This window comes from Prenolepis imparis, unplaced genomic scaffold (assembly GCF_030444845.1).
Source record: "Prenolepis imparis isolate NDT839.2.m4 unplaced genomic scaffold, iyPreImpa1.0 SCAF_3, whole genome shotgun sequence".
Classification (NCBI taxonomy): Eukaryota; Metazoa; Arthropoda; class Insecta; order Hymenoptera; family Formicidae; genus Prenolepis; species Prenolepis imparis.
The window spans coordinates 19,638,765-19,663,127 of NW_028141161.1; the positions used below are offsets into that span (position 1 = coordinate 19,638,765).

Consider the following 24,363-nt stretch of genomic DNA (forward strand, 5'->3'; position numbering starts at 1 on the left):
TATATGATAAGCATATGCATATTCTTGTAGATAATTGTTTTTAAAAAATTTATGTAATTTGCAACATGCAACTGCGTACTTTTTCTTAAAAGCAACTATGTGTTCTTTTTACATCAATTATGATTTGTCTCATTATTCCGTCCATAAAAGTATTAAAGTATGATTACCAAAAACTGAATATTTTACAAGATATTTTACATTTAACGTCAAAAAGGCCTACAAAACAAGCCTACAAAAAATGTTCTATATACATATATATATAAGCCTACAGAAAATGTTTTAGGACTTATACAGGGTTTAATTTTTGCAATCAAAGTTTGAACGTTTTTCGCGAAAATTAAGACCTTTATAAAGCCTAAAACACTTTCAGACAGCTCCGTTTTTTATAACGCGGAATAACTCAGAAATAATAAAAGTTTGTGTTTGTCAAGAGGTTTTCTCGCGCGATTATTCGACATCGGAACAATCAATCAACATCGCGGATAAAGCGGTGACACGATCTTCGATATATGCGAGTATCGACTTTACATCTTCTTTTTAATAATGGATTTTAAAAAATTGAAAGTTTTAAAAGTATGCATCAAACTTCTTCAGAATAGAAGTCTAATAGAAGTATCTAAAGTAAATTTCATTTTAATTAACATTCGATATTTATTTAGTAATAAGTAATGCTAGCACAGCGGTGGAGTAATTGTTAAGAAGCAATGTTAATATATATCAGAAATGGAAGTAGTATTCGAAGAATTTTTTTTCCAGGATGAATATTTAACAACTTTCTTTTACTTTTTATTTCATCTTTTTCAAGAGGTGTTATATGAACATGCGTCGATTTAAAATGTCTGAATCCAATTATTCGTATCGATCCACTTATTTGTACAATCTTTAAACTGTTCATCGAATTGCTGATTAATGCACGGCGGGATATAATATCAGTATCAGCAATGATAAGGCAGTATTTGTCGCGAAGCAACGATAAGAGATGGCAGGTATAACCGGACGGGCAAGAAATCAATATAAACGGGATTCGCGAAGGGGTGGCGGAAGGAGCGGGTGTACGCGAAGGGCAGTGAAGCATCCCCTATGAGAGAGAGAAAGAGCCGATCGCAGCATATTTTAGCGACCACGCTGGCGGAAATTGACAAAAAAAAATGTTATAATCGCGGTGTCAGTCGGAAATACCCAAGAGTGTAAAAAAAAACCTTCGTCTCTCCTCTCCTTTACCCTCCCACCCTCTCGTCACTCGATCTCTTCCGTCAACCCACCCTGTCCACTCTGCCTTGTCCGTCGACCCTCAATCGTTGCTCCCCGACCCGCGCGTGTACATGTATGTGTATTTCCACCCTCAATGGTGAATCAATAATTAAGGTGACAGTGCAGTGGTTGCGCGATCGTGTGCCGGGTCAAGATGTCGGTGAAGGTGAGTCCTTCGGACATGCATCCGCGAATGCGACGAGCATGTCCGAATAAGCATCCCCCGCTTTTCCGATTCCGGCTGATGAAATGGTTCTGAGTTGAACCGAAGCCGAATGTGAAACGTCCTTGTATGTACGTTCTGCTCGGAGAGCTATCTTGTTATGTAACGATTTCGAATAATATGCTTTGACATATCGCGATATCGGGCGAGATGACGATTGCGAAGCCTGTATCATCTTCTTTGTATGATATTTAATTACGCTTGTATACTTCGTTGATAAGCGTTAATGACCGTAGGTCATGGCTCGTTACAAACACACATATATATACACGTGTGTATATGTATGTGTGCAAATAAAAGCACAGTATTTGCGTACGTAAATGTACTACGATTACGATATATCTCTATTTGATGCGACCTTGTTTTCAAATTTTGGTCGCCACTCGCATCTAAATATATGCAACTTTGTGTGTGCTGGACCGCAATGATTGAAGTTTCTTTAATAAAATTTTATCAAGAAAATATTTCGAAAATTGTACAATTGGAAAAAATTAAATCTTCCTGAAAATCGACATGATGTAACTTTTATGTACCCTGAAGAAGATAGAGAAAATCTTTCATGATAAAATGTTATAAAATTTTTAATAAGATCTCGCGTCTACTGATTTAAATATAAATTTTGAAGCATCGTCAATTTTTTCTCTTTATGCAACTAATTTATTACAACATTGTGATATTTTTTTCTTTTTGTTTCACGTGTACGCGAAACCTGTTCCTGTTCTGTTTTAGTTCCCGCGTGATATTCTGTATTGTGTTCTGTATCGCAGCCAGCTGTGAATTGTTGATCTCGTTACAGAGTATAAATGTCTGCGCGGAGTCGACTGTCGCGTCAAGCCGCGAAATTTTTTAATGGCAATAACAGCGTCACAAGTGTCCGCTTCCTGCTGAACACTTCGCTGAAGACGAAGATATAGCGAGGGACGCGTTACGTAGACACGCGTGCGCGAGGCGCGTGCGTGTTCGGAGCGCGCGCGCTTTTCGCGCACGCACGCCGGGTGCAGACTGCAGCGCGTGCAGGCCAATTGCAGTTTGCGTGTCGCCACGGCGTGTCGCAGGTACACGCTTCGCGTGTTTCGCATTTTTTTGCGCGGAAATCCGCGTAAGCAAAACAAGGGTGAATGCATAATTAAAAAGGTGCTCGTATTTAAAGTTTACACTGTTACTCGAGTAGTTTTAAAACTGACAATTAATTCTCTTTTTCTCGGACGTTTAATAAATAAACAAATTAACTTTATAATAGAAAATTCGTTCATTAGAACTCTACATGGTAATTTGCAATGTGAACTTTAGTGTTTTTTAATTTTGATTTATTGTGTTATGTGTTGAAGTTACAATACATGATGTCAAGTCTCGATTTTTTTTAACAAAAATTCGCGAGCCGAATCTTTCTGCGACTTTTATCATTTATAAATATTTTACTAATACAAAAATTAAAATTTTATTATATTCAAATTCAGATTGTGCTGAAATTTATTTGAGTACAATTTATTTGAAAATTTGAATACGTCTTTAATATTAAATAAATCGCGCACATGCAGACTTATACAAATGTAATTTAATTAATTTTCAAATTTTGAAATATTACGTTTTAAAATAAGATAAAAGATTTAAAAATTGTGAAAAATATTATCACGTATTTTTTAAACGTTTACACGTTTTTAAAATATTGAATTAAAAAATCTTAAACAAAATTAAAAAACGGATCAATGATTTGTAAAATTTATTGTAAATACGGGTTCGTATTAAAAGTGAATCTTATAAATTGGGTCCTTATTACACACACACGCATACATATACAGATTTGTAACTCTTCGATCTTATTTCCATTTTAAATTCAACGTGAATATATTTTAAGTCAGAACCATTTATATGTAAAATATGAACTCTGGTGAACTCTTTTTAACACATTCTGCACATAAAAGAAGTGGTGTCTTCGTTTGTAAGATATTCAAATGGTAAATACTATATACGATATATGTATATGTATGTACATAATCCTAGAAAAAGAGGAAAAACTAATATGACGTTAGCGATCGAAACATGTAATGTATTTGCAAATCTGTCATCTGCCTTCGCTTACGATGACGTAAATGTTATCAGCGAATCTCATCTGAAACGGAGACTGCACGTCAATAGGCGTACTAGACTGACAAGAACTGAGACTCGCATTCACGTCAAACGTAGTGTATATGTTTCTCTGATTCATGCTATATAATAGTTAATTTTTTTCCGTGAGATATTGAATAATTTATATTCATCTGATAAGAGTAGTGTTAGGTATAAAAGTGCGACGCAAGAGTTTTCAATAATAAACGATCAGTGACAGCCTGTCCGATACCGCCTGAACGGGCCTTTGGAACATTCTGTAGAGTCGAGAGCGACGTATTTTTAGCACAGTCTAAAATCGTAGCGTTGCTACGAAGTTCGCAAGTGAGTTTTGCATCTTCGGCGAAAATCATCATCTAGGATCTTCGTCTTCGTGAAGTGCGCGCATAAAAAATCGCTATCGTGGAGAGATTTTCGACATCTCGTTATAGATATTCACAATTTCATATATCATTGTATCATTTCAACTTTTAAATTAATTTTCGAATTCTTCAATTCCTTAAAAATCTGATCTCGATTGTCGTTCGAACAACAAATAGCTCAAATACGATTGGGTAAATGAAGTAGCAAACTTTTGTGTTAAAATTTACGCGCCCCAGCATCTACTTATGTACTTACTAGTACATAAGTAAAATAATTTGGAATTTTGAATTAGGGAATGGCAGCTTGCTATCATTCCGGCGGATTTAATTTAATTCCATGTTTTCGTTCCATGAATTTCGTTTCCTCATCACATCGCAGCGTTATACGCTATGTATGAATATCGTTTCATGCACGAGTGTTGATACTGGGTTTCAGTTGTTTGAATTAAGATCATTGTGTCTATTATATTTCCACACGGTAAACTGTGTTACAAAACAAAATATAAAATGCGTGTCTCTACCGCGACAATTCATTACTCTACAAAAATCTTTCGCGATGAATTCTACCGTGACTGATGTTCTTAGCTTAGAATAAATTTTAAAAAATAGAAAGAGGAAAAAAGAATAAAGAAGAACAGAAAAAAATTGAAAAAGATATAAAAAAATATGTTAAATAATATAAAAATTATTCGAGATAAAATGATTAAGAGATAAGCCAATATTTTAAAACGGTGCAATCGTGAATTAATAAAAATTTTAAAAAAATAACGCGAAAGAATGATTTTTTTGCAGAAAAAATTAATTCCGACACAAAACTTATGTCAAAAGAAATATCGTTAAATATTTTAAATATTTTAAATATTTTAAAGTTAATAAAATATTTACAATATATTTAAAAAAATTAATATTTAATATTTAAAATTTTTTAAATAACAATTTAAACACTCGAGCTCTAATGATTATGTAAAATGTCTGTACGTAGTCTGCTGCGTTGAACTATATTATCGCACAAAAATAAAGTTGTAAATATACTTTATTGTAGCAAACAGTTGTAAATATACATATACTGTATGTTCTGCAGAGTTATGTATATTGCATTTCCTTATATAAAGATCTTTTATAAAATGGAGAATTGCGCGCGCTTTTTTCATCTGAGATAGTTCCTTACAATTTATCATTATTATATAAATCTTAAATATTAGATATTTTTTAATTATTTATGAATAATAAGTCGTTATTCAATTTTATCTTCGGAGTACGAAGCGAAGTTATATATACCACTGCATATATACACTAGCTAGAATTTATGATTAACTACGACCAATTGCCTTATCTTAAACATAGGTGCGCGAGACGCACCTCACTTTATCTTTGTTTGTAGGATGCGCTATAGCAAAAAAAATATTGAACTTTTTCGAAATCGATCGCATTGATACTTACTATATGTATATATAATCCCGACAATTGTAAATTAAAATTTTTAAGACTCTTGATCAATCATTAATTTATTTATAAAAATTTATAGTATAAAAAAAGCATTTGCATGCTTTCTCGTTTTTAACGTCATAATATCAATATAGTAAAAAAACAAGAGTAACGTAAACGTCTTAACGCAAGTCATAAAGATCAAACGCATTCTTTATTATCATAAATCAACGCAATATAAATATCGGCAACCCATATACCGTTCGGTTTAAATATTGCTTTGAATCTTTGATGTTCACTTACACTTTTAATGCACAAATTTATTTTTACATGTCTCTCCTCAGATGACGAGGTACAAACAGGCGGAATTCGAGGATGAAGACAGTAGCAGCATCGGCTCCGTCGCTCTAAATAGCGAAGGAATCAGTACATCCGCTACGCATATAAGATATCATACGGTAAGTATCCAATCAATCAAATATTTTATAAAAGTCGCAGTTAAAAAATTATAATTTTAAATAAATTATTCAAAGTCAATCATTATCTTAATAACCAATCATCATCTGGACAATCAATATGACTGTTGTTTCAGGGTACAACGATGTGGAAGGCGAGAAGTGTTTTGGAGAGATGCCTTCTCATAATTTGCGCTGTTTTATTCCTGACGATCATAGTACTCACTATTGTGATCAGTAGCAAAAGCGGGTGGGATGAGGCACAGATTCTTCATGTCACTTCTCATGGAGAAGGTAAAGAAATAATTACTTCTAAAAATATTAACATTATTAACAGCATCTGGATAAGATAAGCCAAGCTTACAGCGATGTGTTACTCATTTTTAAATCATATTTTATAACTATGTTGAAAACAAAAGGAGCAAATTTAATTAATGAAAGTGAATTGAGTTCTAACTTAAGCTGGCAGTGACACAACCGGTTTTAATCTCTCTATAGTATTACATTACTAATTCTTTAATCGCTTTTGAATATTAGTCTCATACGCCTCCCGTAGTTTCAATTTATATAGTGAAACAGATAAAAATAATCTATTAATGACGCTAATAAACGTCAGTACAATCAGTTTAAACTCCACAAATTGTTCCAGATGGCACACATTGTCTCACAGAACACTGTGTAACGGTGGCAGCGTCCATAATTAATAATATAGATTATTCCGTCGATCCTTGTGAAGATTTCTACGAATACGCTTGCGGTGGTTGGAGGAAGAAAAATCCCATTCCGGATGGGAAAAGTGTCTGGGGCATATTTGGCAAGCTGGACCAGGACAATCAACTGGTTGTCAAGAATGTTCTCGGTAATCATTCATAATTGCGCATAATTAAATACGGATGATCCTTAACGCGTGTATATGTACGTTTTAAGTCGCATGTTCCGCGCGCAGAGAAACCGCTCAGCGAGATGAAGTCGAAGGCTGAGAAGAAAGCAAAGTATTATTATCTGTCCTGTATGGACGCGAATGAGACTGTCGAGGCCCTCGGAGCTAAGCCGATGCTGGAGCTGTTGGAAAATATTGGCGGATGGAACGTTTCGGGCAAATTCAACGTAAGCACGTGGTCCCTGCAAAACAGCATGCACGTCCTGCAAAACGTTTACAATATGGGCGGTCTGTTCTCCTGGGCCGTGAACGAGGATGACCGAAACAGTACTAGACACATAATCCAGGTAAGCGGATTATAACGAAGAGAGAAAGAAAGAGATTAGACTGAAAAAGAAATCTGAATAAAGCGCGTGTCCTCTGTCATATCGTTCATCTTTGACATTAAGTTAATTACTAACATGCTTCTCGTGTACAAAGCTTAATTTAATTAAAATGATAGAACTAATCACAATTTTTATCATTGTTATTATTGTTGTAGTAATGATAATTAGAGTTGGGCAGTAAATTGAATTAATGTTAAAACTTCTGTCCCAGCGAAAATATTGTAATTAAATTAAAAGTATCTTTTTTTTAAAGAAAATTATTCGACTCTCGTATAAAAAAAATTTTAATAAAAGTTTTAATTTTCTTTATAGAATAATTTCTAAATATATGTTCTTTAAGAAAAAAAAGGATCAGTGGCAATTTCTTAACAATTAATAAATTAGGAAAAGAATCTTTCATTGTCTTCGCTCAATGACAGTTAACATCACATATTATATTGAGATAATATTTTTACATTCAAGATCGATCAAGGAGGCTTAACGCTACCAACTGCAGACAATTACCTCAACGTAACCGAGCATAGCAAGGTCCTGTCTGCCTACTTGGACTACATGACAAAGGTACACAAGGACAGCACGTATTCGCGCGCACGGTTTATCGCCGCACGATACCCTGCGTCGCATCAGGTGAATCGAGTACAGGTACTCGTGCACGTTTTCAGATCGGCGTGCTCTTAGGTGGCGAGGAGAACTCCACGAAGAAGCAGATGCAGGCGATAATCGATTTCGAGACGAGGCTCGCGAATATCACTGTACCGCCCGAGGAACGCAGGGACGAGGAGAAGCTCTATAATCTGATGTCATTGAACGAATTGCAACGTAAATCACCCTTCGTACGTTTATTGTCTCCTATTTGATCGAGAATATTTCCAAAATATTTGCGTTTCAATTATTCGCAGATGCGATCAATAATCAGTTGTTGCGACCTTCCTCACGGTCATCTAATATTCCTTCCTCTGTGATATCCTGGATGAGATACTGTTATATCCTGTATCATATCTTGCGTGTACATATGATATCCCTGCCTCTGTTTTCTATTACACACAATCGTATCCTGTATATATCCTCTCAATAAACATGTGCGTTAAAAATATTGGAAAAATTATAAATATTTTTTTAAATCAGAATAGATCACATTATTTTTTTTTTAGTAAGAAGTCGATGAAACGATAGTTTACATAGTTCTTATGTGTTTAGATGTCATGGGTGGATTACTTTCAAAATGCTACGCGTCTCGTGAATAAGAAGATCAACAGTAAAGCGATGGTAGTAAATTTTGCACCGGAATATTTTGTGCAACTGACGAAACTCATCCACGAGTACAACAGTACGACTGACGGGAAGATGTACGTATCTATACGTGTGAGATGCATCAGAGATGGCGAACTTACTTTGAAACAGATGTTAGCAAATGTTAGAAAAATTAAAAAATAATTTATTCTTTAACTAATTAATTAAATGGACTTTATTTAACAAAACACTTAATTTTAAATTGAGAATTTTTAATAAATTATAATATAATAAAAATAATAGAGAGAAATAAATAAATAAATTCAAAATTAATAATTTGCCTAATTAAAATTAATAATATATCTAATGGAGACTGTTTCTTTTATAAATAATTGTATCTCTAATTTTGTTAATGAACACGAAATTTGTTAAAAAAATAATGTTTAATAATTGATGAAGAAGTGTAAATTCTTTTCTATCCTGTCGGAAAAAAGCATCAATCTTTTCCTCTACCGTTTTTCTTTTCGCAGAATACTGAATAACTATCTGGTTTGGCAGACCGTGAGGTCCTTGACGGCGTGCCTGTCAAAATCGTTCCGCGAAGCTTACAAGGGCTTACGGAAAGCTTTGCTCGGCTCGGAAGGTCATGAGGAACAGTGGCGTTACTGCGTTAGCGATGTTAATAATGCCATGGGTTTCTCTATCGGCGCAATGTTCGTCAGAGAGGTTTTCCACGGCAAGAGTAAACCCATGGTTAGTTTGTACATCAGTCTGTCAAAAAAAATATCTTACAACAATTATTTTTCTTGACCAATTTTTCATCGTACAAGGAAAATAGTTTGTCGTTTAAAGACAGGACTTATTATATCCTAGAAATGTTCAGGAACTCTTTCAAATATGCGTATGAATCCAATACTGAACTTTTCAAATATCGAAGTTATTATTTAAACAATTTACAAAATATGCGTCTTCTAATTTATAGAATAATAGTTTGACTTTAATCGTTGCTTTCAGGCGGAAGAAATGATCAATCAGATTCGCAATGCGTTCACGAAAAATCTGAAGAATCTAGATTGGATGGACGCGGAGACGAGAAAAGCCGCAGAAGAGAAGGCGAATGCTATTACCGATATGATCGGCTTCCCGGACTTCATTTTACAACCCAGCGAGCTCGATGAACGTTATAGAGATCTGGCGATCAAACAGAACGAATACTTTCAAAACAATTTGCGCGTGAATAAGTACAATTTGCGTAAGAATCTCGAGAAGCTTGATCAAGTGGTGAATAAGACCACTTGGGTAATGACGCCGCCGACTGTGAACGCTTATTATACGCCTACCAAGAATCAAATCGTCTTTCCCGCTGGTATTCTTCAGGGTCCGTTTTACGATATGGAGAGCCCGAACAGTTTGAACTTTGGCGGCATAGGTGTAGTCATGGGACATGAATTAACACACGCTTTTGATGATCAAGGTAAGGGAGTTTGAAGATTAATTAAATGCCGGATAATATTTTTACATATATAAAATCTTATAATAAAAAATAAAATATATAATATTTATTTTATAATAAATGTGTATAAGCTAATTATATTGTAAAAAAAATTTATTTCGAATCAACGATTAACTTTATAGCCAAATTGAAGACTTTTTACATATCATATAGAGATTTTTACGCTTAAAGTAAAAATTTATCTTAATAATATTATTTTATCTGCAAAGTATTTATAACATGTAACATATATATAATCAATTAGATTTATTCATTTATAGAAAAGGAATTTTATCTTTATTACTCATGTATTTTGGGTAATGTTGAACAGGTCGGGAGTACGATTTACATGGAAATTTGCATCAGTGGTGGAACAACGCCACGATAGAACGATTTAAAAATAGAACAGACTGTTTTGTGGAACAGTATAATCAGTATCAAGTACAAGGTCGAAGTATAAATGGCCGACAGACCTTGGGTAATAATATTGATTATTAATAGTTATTTACCGATGTGACAGAAATAGATCAGAGTCTAGATCGATCGATTGTAATGCACACAGGAGAGAATATCGCCGACAATGGGGGCCTTAAGGCAGCGTATCACGCTTATCTTTCGATGCCTAAAAGCTACAAGGATCAACTGCCGCTACCCGGTCTCAATCTGACGCATCGTCAACTATTCTTCCTGAATTTCGCACAGGTTGTCTAATAAAATTACTGCACGGTGTTAAATATATAAATATAGACATTAAGAAAAGAATACTTATTTTTGTAAAAATGTAAATTGCACGATAATTATACATCACATGTCCGCAGGTTTGGTGCTCCACTATAACGTCCGAGGCAATGACTCTCCAGATCGAGAAGGATTCTCACAGTCCGCCGAGGTACAGGGTGATAGGACCACTTTCGAATCTGCCAGAATTCGCGATGGAATTCAACTGCCCTAAGGACTCGAAGATGAACCCGGTTCATAAGTGCGAAGTGTGGTAACGCCTCGTATTTTCTTTCAGACTGATTCATTGATGATTCAAGTTCGGTTTGAGCTTGATTTCTAGCGCCGTGGTATGGGACCGTTCGCGGCTTTCCATGTGCCGTTGCGTAAGAAAGGGAGATACATACACACGTCGTAAAACACGGAACTTGCTTCTGGTATCGGACTGTGCGTTTTTCCCTCGCATATCATATACTTATCATATGTGAGGATAGCCGCTTAAAGTTTACAATTTTAAGCGGCTTATTTAATATGCATGATTTTGTCACGATTTTCAAACGTGCGCTGTCGAGAATTGTCAAAAGAAAAAAAAAACGCTGCCTTTTCTCGGCTGCAGATTCTCCGCCTAATTTAATTGATTTTTCATTGTTCATTTTGTTAATACTGTACTTAAAAATTAAGTGAACATTCGGGACGTGAGTACACAATTCAAATAAACCTTGTTTATTTGATCTATTCCTAAATATTTGTGAATCTTGTAATTAAGGAGGCTTTATATAGTGATTTCTCTCACACAGAAACAAATTAAAGCTCTCATGTGAGCTGGTTAAATTGTGCGAAATATATCACACACATTTTTATAGAATAATAGAAATTGCATCAGTTTATACTTTCCGTTATAAATAATCTGAATCATTCTCTTAAATAACAGCGTTCGCAGCGCGGATTGACACTTTTTCATGATACAAAAAAAGAGGTAATTTTTATACCGTTTTGCAAGAGAGAAATGCAAATTTTGTTTACAAAAATTAGTGATTTGTATACATCGAATGTATCGAAAAGCTACGTACTCGGAAATGATCAGGGAATTTTTTGTTTATCGAAAGAACACACACACACACACACATATGCATACAAGAACTGTTACATGTATTATTCTTAACGTTGAGATGTGTCGCGATCAGCATCACTTCTTTTCGACATAGATATAGTTTATCGAGATTATTGAAAGCGTGAAAATCAACTAACAAGAAACGTAAAAATATCCTCAACATACATTGTCGTTTTTCACTTTTATACATGGAATCAGTATTATAATCATCAATCGATTGAAACATAAAACGATGGTTAAAAGCATTGAAGGGCTAAATGAGTATAATAATAGATAAAATAAAATTGAATCCTTTGTTTAAATTAGAAGACCAATATGGAAAAATTACAAGATGCTACCACGTGATAATTAATAGTTTTTTAATTTTTTTTAAGTTACTATGCGTTTCATTTTTATACATTTAAATTTCAATAAGCTAGAATATGTCTAAAATGTTTTACCAATGCAAACAGTATTTTACAATACACTAACTATAGTTTATAATTTATGATTTACGAACGTGATAAAATAATATAAAAGTATTGTCTGAAAGTATACAAATCTCGCAAGCTTCAATTAATTTTTTTTATTATTTATTATTAATTTTTTAATGTTAATATATGTATATATCAACATTATTATTATTTATGATTATTAATTTTTTAATGTTAATATCAACATTACGCGAAATATAAATCATCATTTTGCTTTCAATGATCTCGGTAAACCATAGCTATAGAAGATAATTGGGTACATTTGCAGTCAGAATCTACTAGTATGTTTTATATAGGCTTAAGAAATTATAGTTTATTGGGCAGAAAAAAAGTTGCTTACTTTTTCATGACTAGCACGTGCTAGATGGAATTTGGTCATCAAGATCGCGGTAACGCGACACGCGCGTGCGAGATGACAGCACTATTGCTGATGTCAAGAGAATTATTTTTGAATGTGCTTAATTGTATATAATTTCGTAGCATTCAGCGCATATTTGACATTCGAGCGAATTTGACTTAGAGACTAACAGAGGTTTTTAACTTTTTCCATCCAGCGAGAAAACGTCTCTGTTAAAGGAATCGAGCTAAGATTTGTTTTGTGAAATTGTGGATGTTTAATTTTTAAAAGTGGGTTTTTTTCCGAAAAAGGGAAGGAAGGGAGAAGAGAGAGCGATAAAAAAATCTGAAAAACAATTATCTAAAATAAAAATTATTAAATTTTTGTATTTGATCTTTAACTACAAAGATTATTACATTTTGCGATAAATATTCATTTCTAATTTAATTTAAATATTGTATGAATTATTTTATATAGAGATGGTGCTCTTTATGGACAGTAAATGTGCAAGACTTGATCTCATGCTTACATAGAATTGTCAGAATATAATTTTGTCTCGCTAAATTCTATATATATTTTCTTTTTGTCATATATTTTTCTGTCTTTTCGCGAGAATTATATATATTGTTATATTAAAATATTAAATAATTATATGCAGGAGAGCTTATAAAATATAATGTTTTATTGACGAACGCTGAACGAGAGTTTGTAAATAATGTGATTTCGAGATTGAAAAAGCTTGTGTATATCTATCGACAGAATGACATAGATCTTTGTTTTTAATGCTTATATTAACATTAATTTTAGCGTTCTAATTAGTAAGAAACATAAACTTTACCGTAATCGGCCTGCAACGATTTAAACTCGAAACAAACAAAAATGTTACAGTTGTAATTCTCTCGTTGTTAGACGAAAGCGAAGTCAATAGCAAACATATCTTGAATATCATAGATAATATGGGGATTATCGCGCGATAATTTAGCTTTTTTCTGCGGTATAAACGGCACGTAAAAAATTTCGTGTTTTATTTCGTACTTTTTAATATAAAACAGACTCGAAGAGACCAATACATATATGAATTTATGTAACAATGAAAACTTGCGATACGTACGATACATGATATGAGTCTTTCAGAAGCCAAACTGTTCAAATTCACTTTTCTTTCAAAGAAATTTCTTTAAAAATTTTACAAAGGAGTTGATCAAGTTAATTTCCGAGAGGCTCATACATCATTGCAAAAATAGATGTAAAACAATAGATATTCTGCGAAGTTTATATTTATTTTCCACACACAGGGATATTATATTTAAATTCTTTTATAAGATGAATAAGAAGAAAGGACTTAGATTAATAACTTGCTAAATCACGTGAGACAAAACAATTTTATATTCTTGATTTATGTTGATGCATTATTTCAATAAGACATTCGCGATAAAAAATTCTGACGCGCAGTCTATTTCTTACAATTTACTTTTTTTCAAAAATCCTAAATTGTGAGAAATAAATTTTAAAAAAATATGCACACACAAAGAAAAGTAAATACTATTAATAATTCACGTGGCATAGCATGTCTTTTTGCATCTTGCGACGTATATATCTATGTACCATAAATTAATTACCATAATTTATTCTCGTTTTCTTTTTACTTTGAATTTTTTTCATTTATCACGAAAACCTCCAATTACTGTGAGCATAATAATATTGTAGCTCGAACGAGTTGCATAATTCAAAAGAGATGCTAATCAAAATCTGATTTTTTTTTTAATATAAAAAAATTGAAATAGAGAGAGATACACATATACATCCATATGTAGTCTCTTCTCATAGAAGAAAGAGAGCAAATATTACATAGGTAGAGAAAAACATCATTGTACATTACATAAGACACACTTATTATTGACGCACGTAATAAATTAATTTACGATTTAAAAAAAAATTCGTAACGAGACGTTCATATATTATAAAGGGACAAAGAAATTATTGATAATTTAGATACCGATTACGCTTAACTCTTTTTTAGATTATACCACTAAATACCCGAAAAAATACGTTAATTTCGAATTATTATTGTAACAATAACTCTAAAGAACTCACTGATCCTGACACATTTTGATACAATAAGTACTCACGATAAAGTCATAATTATTACATATTATGATTTCTCTCTTCATTTTTTGGTTTCATTTTGTTACAGTTTTATTCAAACAAATGGATAAAAAATTTAGTTGTTGGAAATATCTCTTTTAGAATAGAAAATAATAAAATAATAATGCATTTTTATGCTCGAGAGAATACGATATCTCGCAAGATGAGAAAATTCTACGATCCATTGGGGATATATCTAGGATTAAATCTAGGATCCCTGTGTTATAGGGTTAAAAACTCGTCAGATTTGAAAAATCGACGAGGTATGTATAATGCGGAAATGGAAAAGTTTTAGGAAATACTGTGGGACATATCCACATATTTTATTCGAATCGTCCCATCCCTCTCTCGTTCCCGTATCACCTTTAAAAAAGTCAAAGTGGCAAAATGCCATGTAAGAAGAAGCCAAATTTTCTCTAATTACAGCGTAAGATCCATATAGGCCTTAAATATTTGACGCCGATGCATAATGCATTTGTAAATGTTCGTTGTTTATAATAATTGTGAATAATGATTGTAACAATGAGAGAAGTATGTATCGTCTTTGCGATTACATTGTTGCGCGTTATGTTCGAAGATACTCTATTCGTGTATGGTTTTATGTAACACAGAAAGTGTATCGGTCAATGACGATGTTCGCCATAATTATTTTTCTGTATTGTACATTATGTACTATATATATATGCTTACATTATTAAATCAAAATTAAAGAAATAGACAAATTTTTCGCGCTTACTGCTAGAATTATATTCTTTGCATCACATTCTCTTCCGTAAAAGTATAATATGTGTCTCGATGCATTATATGTTTTATGTATTATATTTATATTAATATTTTCGGTAATTATGCATCTTAGGGGAGCCACCTCCGATTATCTTGACCTTGACATATGTTGTCAAGGTCATGACCCTGAACAAGAATTAAAAGGTTTTAATCTACGCTCGTCATTAATTACAAAGTTATTAACAATTATATCGATAATAGATCTCAGTTTGCGTTATCTACAGGGATAGTATGTCTGTTCTCAATATTGTTGATGTTTTACCATTTCAGGACACATGCTGTAAGTTGTAAAGCGAGGTCCATCCTGCCTACTGCTGGGGATGGTGAATCTTTTAAAGTATATGTATGGACACACACACACGGGAGGGTGCAAGGGGGGCCTTCGGCCCCCCTCCCGCACCCATCCCACAGGTAGGCAGGGTGGACCTCGCTTTACAACTTTAATGCGTCTCCTACCGGCGGGGAGGGTGCGGGAGGGGGGGGGGCGAAGGCCCCCTTGCACCCTCTCCCGTGTGTGTGTGATTGAAAACCGAAATTGAAAACCATGTAGAACGTCGCTTTGCGTGGAAAAGTGTATGCGTGAAGTGGATTAATTTCGTGAATAACTTTATAATTAATGACGAGCGTAGATTAAAACCTTTTGGAGGTTACTCAGGATCATGACCTTGACAACATATGTCAAGGTCAAAATAATCGGAGGTGGCTCCCCTAAGATGCATAATTACCATATTTTCCAAACGGTATTCTTTTTAGTGAAGATTTTTTTTTTTCCCAAGTTGAATTATTGAGAAATTATGTGCCAAAAATTATGTAAAATACTATTAATGAGATAAACAATATTGTTTATTATAATAAATTTTTATTTTGATTATACATAGGTGCATGTAATTTTTTTATGATACTAAAGACATGTTTGAGATATTAGCTTTGAAATACTCATGTGGACTATCTCGTTTATCGAAAATATAGAGATAATATTGTTGATATAAGATTCAGGTATATTTATAATCACAAACGCGATATTTTTTTACCATCGATTAATTCGTACTCTTACGTTCTGAAGAAATGTAGGATTTTTCATGTTTCCAAATAACAATATCGAGTTGAGCTTTCGAGACCTTTTATATCTTGATCTCGCTTTATGACGTGTCTTCGTTACATTTAAATTATTATCGCATATTTCCAATAATATCGAATTAAAATTGTTCTTTTTCCATTGCAATTTATACCACACGTTTTCCAAAATGCAAATGAATATACTGATAACAACCATCACAAAGAAAAAACAAATATTTAAATGAATGTGCACGTATTCTACCGGTTGAAAACTGTTCGAGTGAAGATAATTGGATCGACTATAAGTTTCTTCTGAAATCCATTTTTTTTCAAGATATCTGAATATTCCAGCTGAACGCATACGCATTAAGCTATCGACAGAATTACAAATATCTTGTATTAAATTAAGGATTAAATAAAAAACTAATTAATAATTAATAACATATAATCGCATAATAAATAATTTCAACGTAATTTACAAATTACGTATATAATTTAATGAATAAATAATCAATAGAATGACCAATAAATGATTAATTAATTAATTAATTTTGATATGAATGACCAAAAATCTCTCAGAATTGATAAATTAATATATTTTTCCCAAAAATATCGATTTTATTTCGACACGCAAATAAGTCTTTTTTATATATACCGAGAGTTGTATTTTAAGATAACATGAAAAAAAATGATACTCACTAAGTGTCAATTAATTGCCGATGTTGCGCTACTCTAGCGTGCAGAAACGTCAATCTGACACTCCAATAAGTGTCGGGCAGTTGTATTATGTGGCAATTGTGCTCAACTTTACGATAAATTGGCAGAAATAAGGCGGGTACTTCCAAATAGACGAAATCAGGACGGCATAATTTCGAAGCGACAGTCGCATCGTCTTTTATTTCGGGACAGTCATTGTTCACCAATCCCTTCCATGCGGCTTGTAGCTCACCTTTCTCTGATCCATCCTGTAAAGTATTAAAATTCCCCAAGACACGTGAGATGGCTTCTTCATTTATACTTTCTAATCGAAAAGCTGTGCACAAAAAAATTTGCGTTGCATTTATGCATTTTTTCTTTAGGTATTTCCATCATTTACGTACTACTGTAAAGCGACGATATGCACTGCTATTGTTTCTGATACAAAGCGTGTGTGTCCTCTTCATCGCCACGTCTCCGAGATTATCCAGAGGAACGGAGTTTCCTATATTCGCCAAACTGGAAGTAAGAGCACTGCAAAATCCGCATGACAACAACATCCCCATCACCATGAAAGATAGAATTATTAATCGGAGGGGCCAACTTGTCGATATTTTCTCAAATCCTAAATAACGAACACGATAAATTTACTTGTCGTATTTTTATTCATCCATTCATTTGTACGGTTTTGATCGCATGCATATATATAGAATGTACAAAAAAGATGGTACCAAATTTTAGGAGTAATGTAATACTCGTAAAATAAACTAGAAAGTTTTAATAAGTAGCACTTCAAAAATCCACCTTTTTTGAACATATACATATATATATATTATTTATTTGCACATCTTATACGTTACCTTGACCGGTCATGCCACCTAAGACGTAAATGAAATTGAAAGATAATGTGGAAAGCTCGTCGTTGAACTCTTTGTAATTAACATAGACGAGCTTCTTTACATGATATATTCCCATGATACTGAATGCAATACATATAACAGATATCAGAGACGCTAGCCATAAACCATGGCTGAAGATATTAATGTACCACCATTTGGTGATAGTCGCACCCTCCGACTGAACAAATAGAGCGTATCTAAGGATGAAAAATTTAACAATAATGAATTACAATTAGAAAAGTGCGCGAACGCAATTTAATAAATCATTATTTAAACGGGACTTTTGGAAAATATAGTTTCCGGAGAATCGCGCGCGGCGATTATATTATTAAAATTACATAGAACAAGATCGAAATTATCTCTTACTATGATAAGCGCAGTTACAGTGTATACCGTCGTATGCGTGATAAGCAAGTTTATTCCGGATAACGATCGCGATGCGAAAACTTATCTCCGCTCTTTCCATCGCTTTCGAGGAACGCGACCGCCACGCGAAGAGAAAACGAAATCAGAAAGTCATTAGCCAAGATACGATCGCAGAGCGTATTATACATCTCTAGGTGGACTAACCGGAACGGGTTAACGACCGGTGTAAAAGCGGCAAGTTGAAAAAAAAAAAACTTTCGCGTCGCCCCTTCATCCCTTTGCCACCCCCTGCCATCCCTCGCCTGGCCACCCGGAGAAGGCTCGTCGCTCGCGTTGCATTAAACGAAGGGGTGGATTGGTGGTCAAATTAACTGGCTGGCTGGATGTTCGACTTACGAGTTGGTCATGAGCGGCACGCTGTAGGCGTAATAACTCGACGTCTGCGAGTACATCGCCATGGCGATCAGCAGTGCGTGAGTATCTCCATTCATCAGGGTTGCGCTGGCCGTCCGTTTCGCTCTTCGGTAAATCGTCCTGCATTTTCGTCGAAGAGACGCCTTTATTACGGTGCCGCGCACTCACTCTCCTCCCCTTTCTTTAGCTACCACACCGCGTAACGTATCCCTTTTTTACCCCTTTCGCTCTTCTCCCTCCCGCGCGTTCCATACTTCCATCCTGATACTATACTTATACCTGTCTAGACGAATGAATCATGCGAGTATTTTGACCCACACCGGCGCGGCGACGTGGGTGTGGGTGGTACGCGGAAAATTGGGCAGGTTCTACGTACGGCTTCGTCACACATACCCCTTTGAAGACGCGTCGTCATGAAAATCGTCCGTATAAAATTGCCGTCAAGGCGATATTACGGTTGTTTTCGTCTATATACAGACCGACGCGGGAGAGGAAGAGGGTACTTTGTTGGCCTCCCGAAATAATCTCTGCTTGAGTGAAAAATCTTTTGTCAACATAAATATTTGATTCTCGATAGCTGTCACGTCAATCTAAATTTATACAGAATTTTTAAATACTTTATATATACGAGTCCGCTGTCAGTGTTACTTGTATCAAGCATAAATATACATATAGTGACTTTTTCTCTCTCTTTCTCAAAAGTTGGAAAACCTAATTGATTTTTGTCTGCCTCTCTGCACAAAATTATAGAAAAATATTTCAGATAAATAATTTCGAAAAATGTATTCTCCATCTTTTGAGAAAAAAGAGAATATAAATATTTAATTGTAAACCAAATGTATCAAACAATACCAACTTGAACTTCAAAGCTTCTTCCAACGTCGTCCAGGTATCTCCTATTAATCCCGTCACTTCATTCTTATTCGTATCTATGATGATATATGGACTCCTCTACAACGATATTTTTCTTTGGATAATATTGCTACCGTTTCAAACTCGATAATCGCGGACCGGAAAGACGACGACGAGGAAAAGGATCATCGAAGATCCCGACAAGCAAAGGATCATCGGAGATCCTGATACTCACGAAATCCGTGGCGACGACGAGGGTCCTTCCGCGTATGTCGTTTATCGCGTTAACGCTGCAGAAAGCAGTGTCGTTCCATTTTAGCACCTCGAGCTGCTCGAATTCCTCGGTGATCGCGTTCCAACGCCAAACGTGTCCCGGTTCCATCCGGATGAACTTAGTTTCCTGGCTGTTCCGCAAGAGTCTGAGACATATCTCCCCCACAACACATGGAAGTATCACCTGCAATCGTCGTCCGTTACGTGATATAATTAATCAAAGCATATAATAAAATCGCCACCATTTTTTTGCAATCAAAAAGTTGAAAAATAAATTATTTAAATTGTTAAAAAACAATACAAAATATCGCAATACCAATAAAAAGAGATGCTTCATCGTGGCGTTTCATTTTATGCTTTGACGTTTCCAGTTTTACTGCGCGAACAAGACTGGAAATCACGTGAATTCTTATATTATTCTTTGTCGCGTGAATAGAGTAATAATTGACAGGTTTGTCGCCGAAGGTGAAAAGCTATTGTTGTCAATTTGTTGCGGCGCGTCAATTATCGCCAAGTGTAAGTGTGCGTGAGAAAATTTGTGTTGTACTACATACACGTGATAATTATATCTTTTCAAGAGATTGAATATGATATATAATGTATGTTTACTATAAAACATATTTTTGTTTGTATATTTAATACTGTGATTATGTTATAATTCTTCCAATGAATTATTGTGAAATTGTTATTCACAGTTATGTAAAATTTTCAGATAACTGTCTGGGAATCCCCGGTAACTTAGTTTCAGTGATAAAAGATTAAGAAACAATATTTTTTAAAATATTTTCATTGCAGACGTGATAAAAAAGACTTCAAATACCACGCATCATTTTTATTCGATTAAATAAATTCATTTATTTGTGTGACAATAAATACTTTATATTTTTTATCTAAATATTATACATCGCTTTTTATTGTAGGTTCAAAAAGAGTGATAGAAACGCGTGTCTGATAAAGACTTCAATGCTTGGCGAACGCTGTATCATATATATGATACAAATAATAAATTCTATAATCCTTTTAGATAGAAAGCATATATTAAATACATACCTTTGTTTTTATATTTTATATCAAATATTTCAGATTTATTTTTTGTGTCTCGTTGTCAAATATGGAAACAAATCAATTTTCTCTCAGAAAGCTATTATTTATCGCAAGTTTTGAATATGCGAATGACATGACAATTAAATGTTAAATTAGTTAATGCACAAGATATTATATTCATCTGTATCGAGAAGCGGAAATTTCTTATGTCTTATGTCTTATGTACTCGATGTAAGAGAGTGCTGAATCATTTTTCTAACGAATACAATTAATAACTGTTGAAATTTAATTTGTAATTTTATATGCAAAATAAAAAATTAGTTTGCATGTGAATGGATAAGATAATGTCATATATAATTTGATTTACGTACATTTCGATGTGCAGAATTCCATAAGTGTTCTTAATAGATTTCTTAATAGATTTTTCTCATTAATCTTGCATAGTACATAGTAACAAGAAAAATTCGAACAGCAACGAAAATACCGAATATCTTGCTTATTTCACCATCCTATAATTTTCGATATTCTCAAAAAAATTGAAGCCTGTGGTTAGGATTCAAGGATAGCATACACATAATCGTAAATTACGATTTATGATATAAAGACATTCTGACAAATGAGCTGCGCAACACTATAGTACGTAAGCTCCCTATAAAGATGCGTTCAATGTTAAGTACTTCCGTTTAATTAACTGACAGTTGCGTTCCGTCTTATGTGGCTCTCGATGTCTTTCGACACTGAATGTGATAAGTCGCCTTCTCTTACAAATTTTTATTTTTAATTTTTTTCTTAAATGCTTGACGCTATTCTCCAGCCCACGCATTGATCTGCCGATTTTGTTCGGACATTATGTAATGCTTTCGAGCAACCATCTGGCCAGATAATTCCCTCCTCAACAGCTGGATTAGAGGGGAGGCTTGTTAATCGTTCATCGTAGAGATTGCTAAGATCATAGAAGGGCGTATGCACTTTTTAACTTTGATATACGTACATCTATATATGAACTATCATTTTATATTCCACGACTTTACGTTTTATATTATCTAACTATTTAATAGCTGCTGATGGTGATCCAATCGAGAGATCGAAACATATGATTTTATCTAAATAATAAATCTTATTAGAAGAAAAAAAATTGCGCTTTGTTTAACTCCTGACTTTTAATTAGCTTTGTGGATATTCAATATCAGAGCCTTCGACTTACAAATACAATTAGCTTTTAGAAATTAGAAAGAGTTTTTTTTTAAGAAGTAAGAATTCTAAACGAGCAAAGAGATGAAGTATATTGTACGATAACGGTGATCCGACGGGTCAAGTCTCGTCAGAAAAGAAGCAATCGCAAAATATCTTCGGCGAAGCTATAAGCAATTCCGTTCCGGAGTATGCAAATTATTATAATTGATTCCAAAAAAGAAAGGACGAAACGAGTAGGAGAAATATGGAGATTGATGTAATCAGGTAGCTATAAAATTTCATTGGACGACATAATGCACTTAGTAGTGGCAGTTACAATGTAAGGGCGACCCGTCGTTCAGATATGATGATCCTTAAATCAGATATAATGACAGAGTTCGTCGCCGATCAAGGTACTCATTACTTGACGATCAATGCGTTAAACAGATATCACAGAAATTTCGGTGGGACACAACGGCCGAGCGTTCTTCACTTTTCATCTTCCGACACGCACAGGTACGTCGCTTTTAATCGAAATAAATTATTTTACCGTTAGACAATCACTTCCTGGATCCCCTTTATATTTTTTCCATCACCCAGCTGAAGCGTTTATCTGTCAGTTCGTCAAAAACTCTTAATTAGAACGTAATTATATTCTTTGTACGACACGTTTTTTGAATTGTCTTTTCATTTTTTTTTTAAATAATACTCAAGAAGGATATGTCGCTTTTAACGGAAATAAATTATTTTAGACAAGCACCCCCTGGATACTCTTTATATTTCTTCCATTATCCGGTTGAAGCGCTTGTTTGTCAAAAACTCGTAATTAGAACTTAATTATTTTTTATTTATGTGACGCGTTTCTTGAATTGTCTTCTCATTTCTCTAAAAATAATATCCAAGTCTCTCTTTCTTCGACTTCTGCCTTCTGCCTAGAAGAAAGCTGCTCTATACATCATCAAGACTCGAAGTACGTTCCGGCGTTTTTTGCAATTCAAAACTCTACCTTACCAAGAAACAGAGCACGTAACTCGGTATGAGTAAGACGATTCAACGATCCGATGCAATCGGCGGCGCCTATCCTAAATCTCTCCAGGTTTCGCTCGCGAGGAAGATGTATGCGAAATGCAAAGAGATCGGCGATTTAGAATACACGGCGCGGTGCATCTTCGATTGCGCGCAGCAGGATTTAAATCTTTTTGAGGCCCCATTTGGATTTCAAATGCCACCTGGCCTGGACTTGGACGCAGCTATCTCGCGTTCGCTGGACCCGATCTCTTCATCTCTCAACCCCTTCACCCTTCTTCTCTCTTCTTTCTCTTTCCTTTCCCGCCATCATATTTTGCTATCGTGCATCGTACTAGCTCCTGCGTGCCCTCGATTTCGAATAAGCATAAAAGATTCGATTCGATCGATCGATCGATCGATCGCGCGCACGGTCAAGACCGTGCACAAATTGCACACGTTCGCACAACATTGTGTGCAACACGAAGGCGAATTTAAAAGTTTTATATACAGTATACGCGATAAAGTAAGCGTGTGTCGTCCGCGCCGATATCTCTTCGCGCGTGGCTTAAAAAAAAGGAATAAAAATATAAAAGATTTCACAGTCGAACGGATGCGATCGCTTCTCGTTTAATGGCGTGATATACGGACGATGCATAAAACATTTCCATGCGGCCAACGAACGACATGGAACGCACTTTCGAATTTTTTTCACTTTCATGTACTAATTTTTTTTTATTCGAAGTGACAGTTTTGAATCGATGATGGGATGATAATTGCAATTGTAATAATAATAGTAGCTTGACAGTATAACAATATATAAAATTAATAAAAAAGAAATTAAGCAAAGATCAAACTGTAAAGATAATTGTATAGATAAGAGTAATTTAAAAAATCATATATTAATTTTTTTATGTAGCTTATTTAGAAGATACTCGTGATAGTTTTAAAATGATGAGATAATAATGATAATTGTAATTGTATATAATAATGAGTAGCTTGAAGGCAATAATATAAAATTAATAAAAAAAAATTAATAACAGAAATTAAGCAAAGATTGAACTGTACAGATAATTGTATGGATATACAAGAGTAATTTAAAATCATACCTAATTTTTTTTATTTAAAACTACTAATGATGATTGTAAATTAATGATGAAGTAATAATGATAAATGCAATTCTAATAATATTAATAATTTGACAGCAAC

At 34.1% G+C, this 24,363-nt stretch overlaps 2 protein-coding genes across 8 annotated transcripts; one reads left to right on the forward strand and one right to left on the reverse strand.

The window, feature by feature from the left end:
• Positions 1-1,060: 1,060 nt before the first annotated feature.
• Positions 1,061-14,093, forward strand: Nep3 (M13 family metallopeptidase neprilysin 3). Of its 7 annotated transcripts, none has more exons than XM_083033159.1 (13): positions 1,061-1,417; positions 5,712-5,825; positions 5,960-6,116; positions 6,472-6,681; positions 6,769-7,049; positions 7,551-7,649; positions 7,751-7,921; positions 8,286-8,434; positions 8,849-9,071; positions 9,333-9,792; positions 10,142-10,288; positions 10,373-10,512; positions 10,629-14,093. In XM_083033159.1, the coding sequence occupies exons 1-13, from the start codon at positions 1,406-1,408 to the stop codon at positions 10,803-10,805; spliced, it is 2,340 nt and encodes a 779-aa protein (XP_082889285.1). In that variant the 5' UTR covers positions 1,061-1,405; the 3' UTR covers positions 10,806-14,093. The 7 variants fall into 7 exon arrangements, with proteins under 7 accessions (XP_082889285.1, XP_082889290.1, XP_082889292.1 ...); XM_083033164.1 differs by lacking the exon at positions 1,061-1,417 and adding an exon at positions 2,487-2,608; XM_083033166.1 differs by lacking the exon at positions 1,061-1,417 and adding an exon at positions 2,555-2,573.
• A 2,310-nt stretch (positions 14,094-16,403) lies between these two features.
• On the reverse strand, positions 16,404-20,269 carry LOC145934173 (uncharacterized). The gene is made up of 8 exons (XM_083034539.1): positions 20,249-20,269; positions 19,895-20,116; positions 19,664-19,758; positions 18,790-18,927; positions 17,989-18,224; positions 17,533-17,753; positions 17,132-17,397; positions 16,404-16,803 (listed from the first exon to the last, which is right to left on the reverse strand). Exons 1-8 carry the CDS (start codon positions 20,267-20,269, stop codon positions 16,404-16,406), a joined length of 1,599 nt encoding a protein of 532 aa, XP_082890665.1.
• Positions 20,270-24,363: the final 4,094 nt, after the last annotated feature.

Excerpts from the sequence above, each read along its gene's own strand:
- Nep3 (XM_083033159.1), top strand. Across the intron at positions 6,117-6,471 it reads TGTCACTTCTCATGGAGAAG|ATGGCACACATTGTCTCACA; the intron begins GTAAAGAAATAA and ends AAATTGTTCCAG. Across the intron at positions 9,072-9,332 it reads ACGGCAAGAGTAAACCCATG|GCGGAAGAAATGATCAATCA; the intron begins GTTAGTTTGTAC and ends CGTTGCTTTCAG.
- LOC145934173 (XM_083034539.1), bottom strand. The coding sequence starts at position 20,269 with ATGAAGCATCTCTTTTTATTG. Across the intron at positions 17,398-17,532 it reads CATATCGTCGCTTTACAGTA|GATGGATCAGAGAAAGGTGA; the intron begins GTACGTAAATGA and ends AATACTTTACAG. Across the intron at positions 16,804-17,131 it reads CGGCAATTAATTGACACTTA|CTTAATGCGTATGCGTTCAG; the intron begins GTGAGTATCATT and ends TTCTGTCGATAG.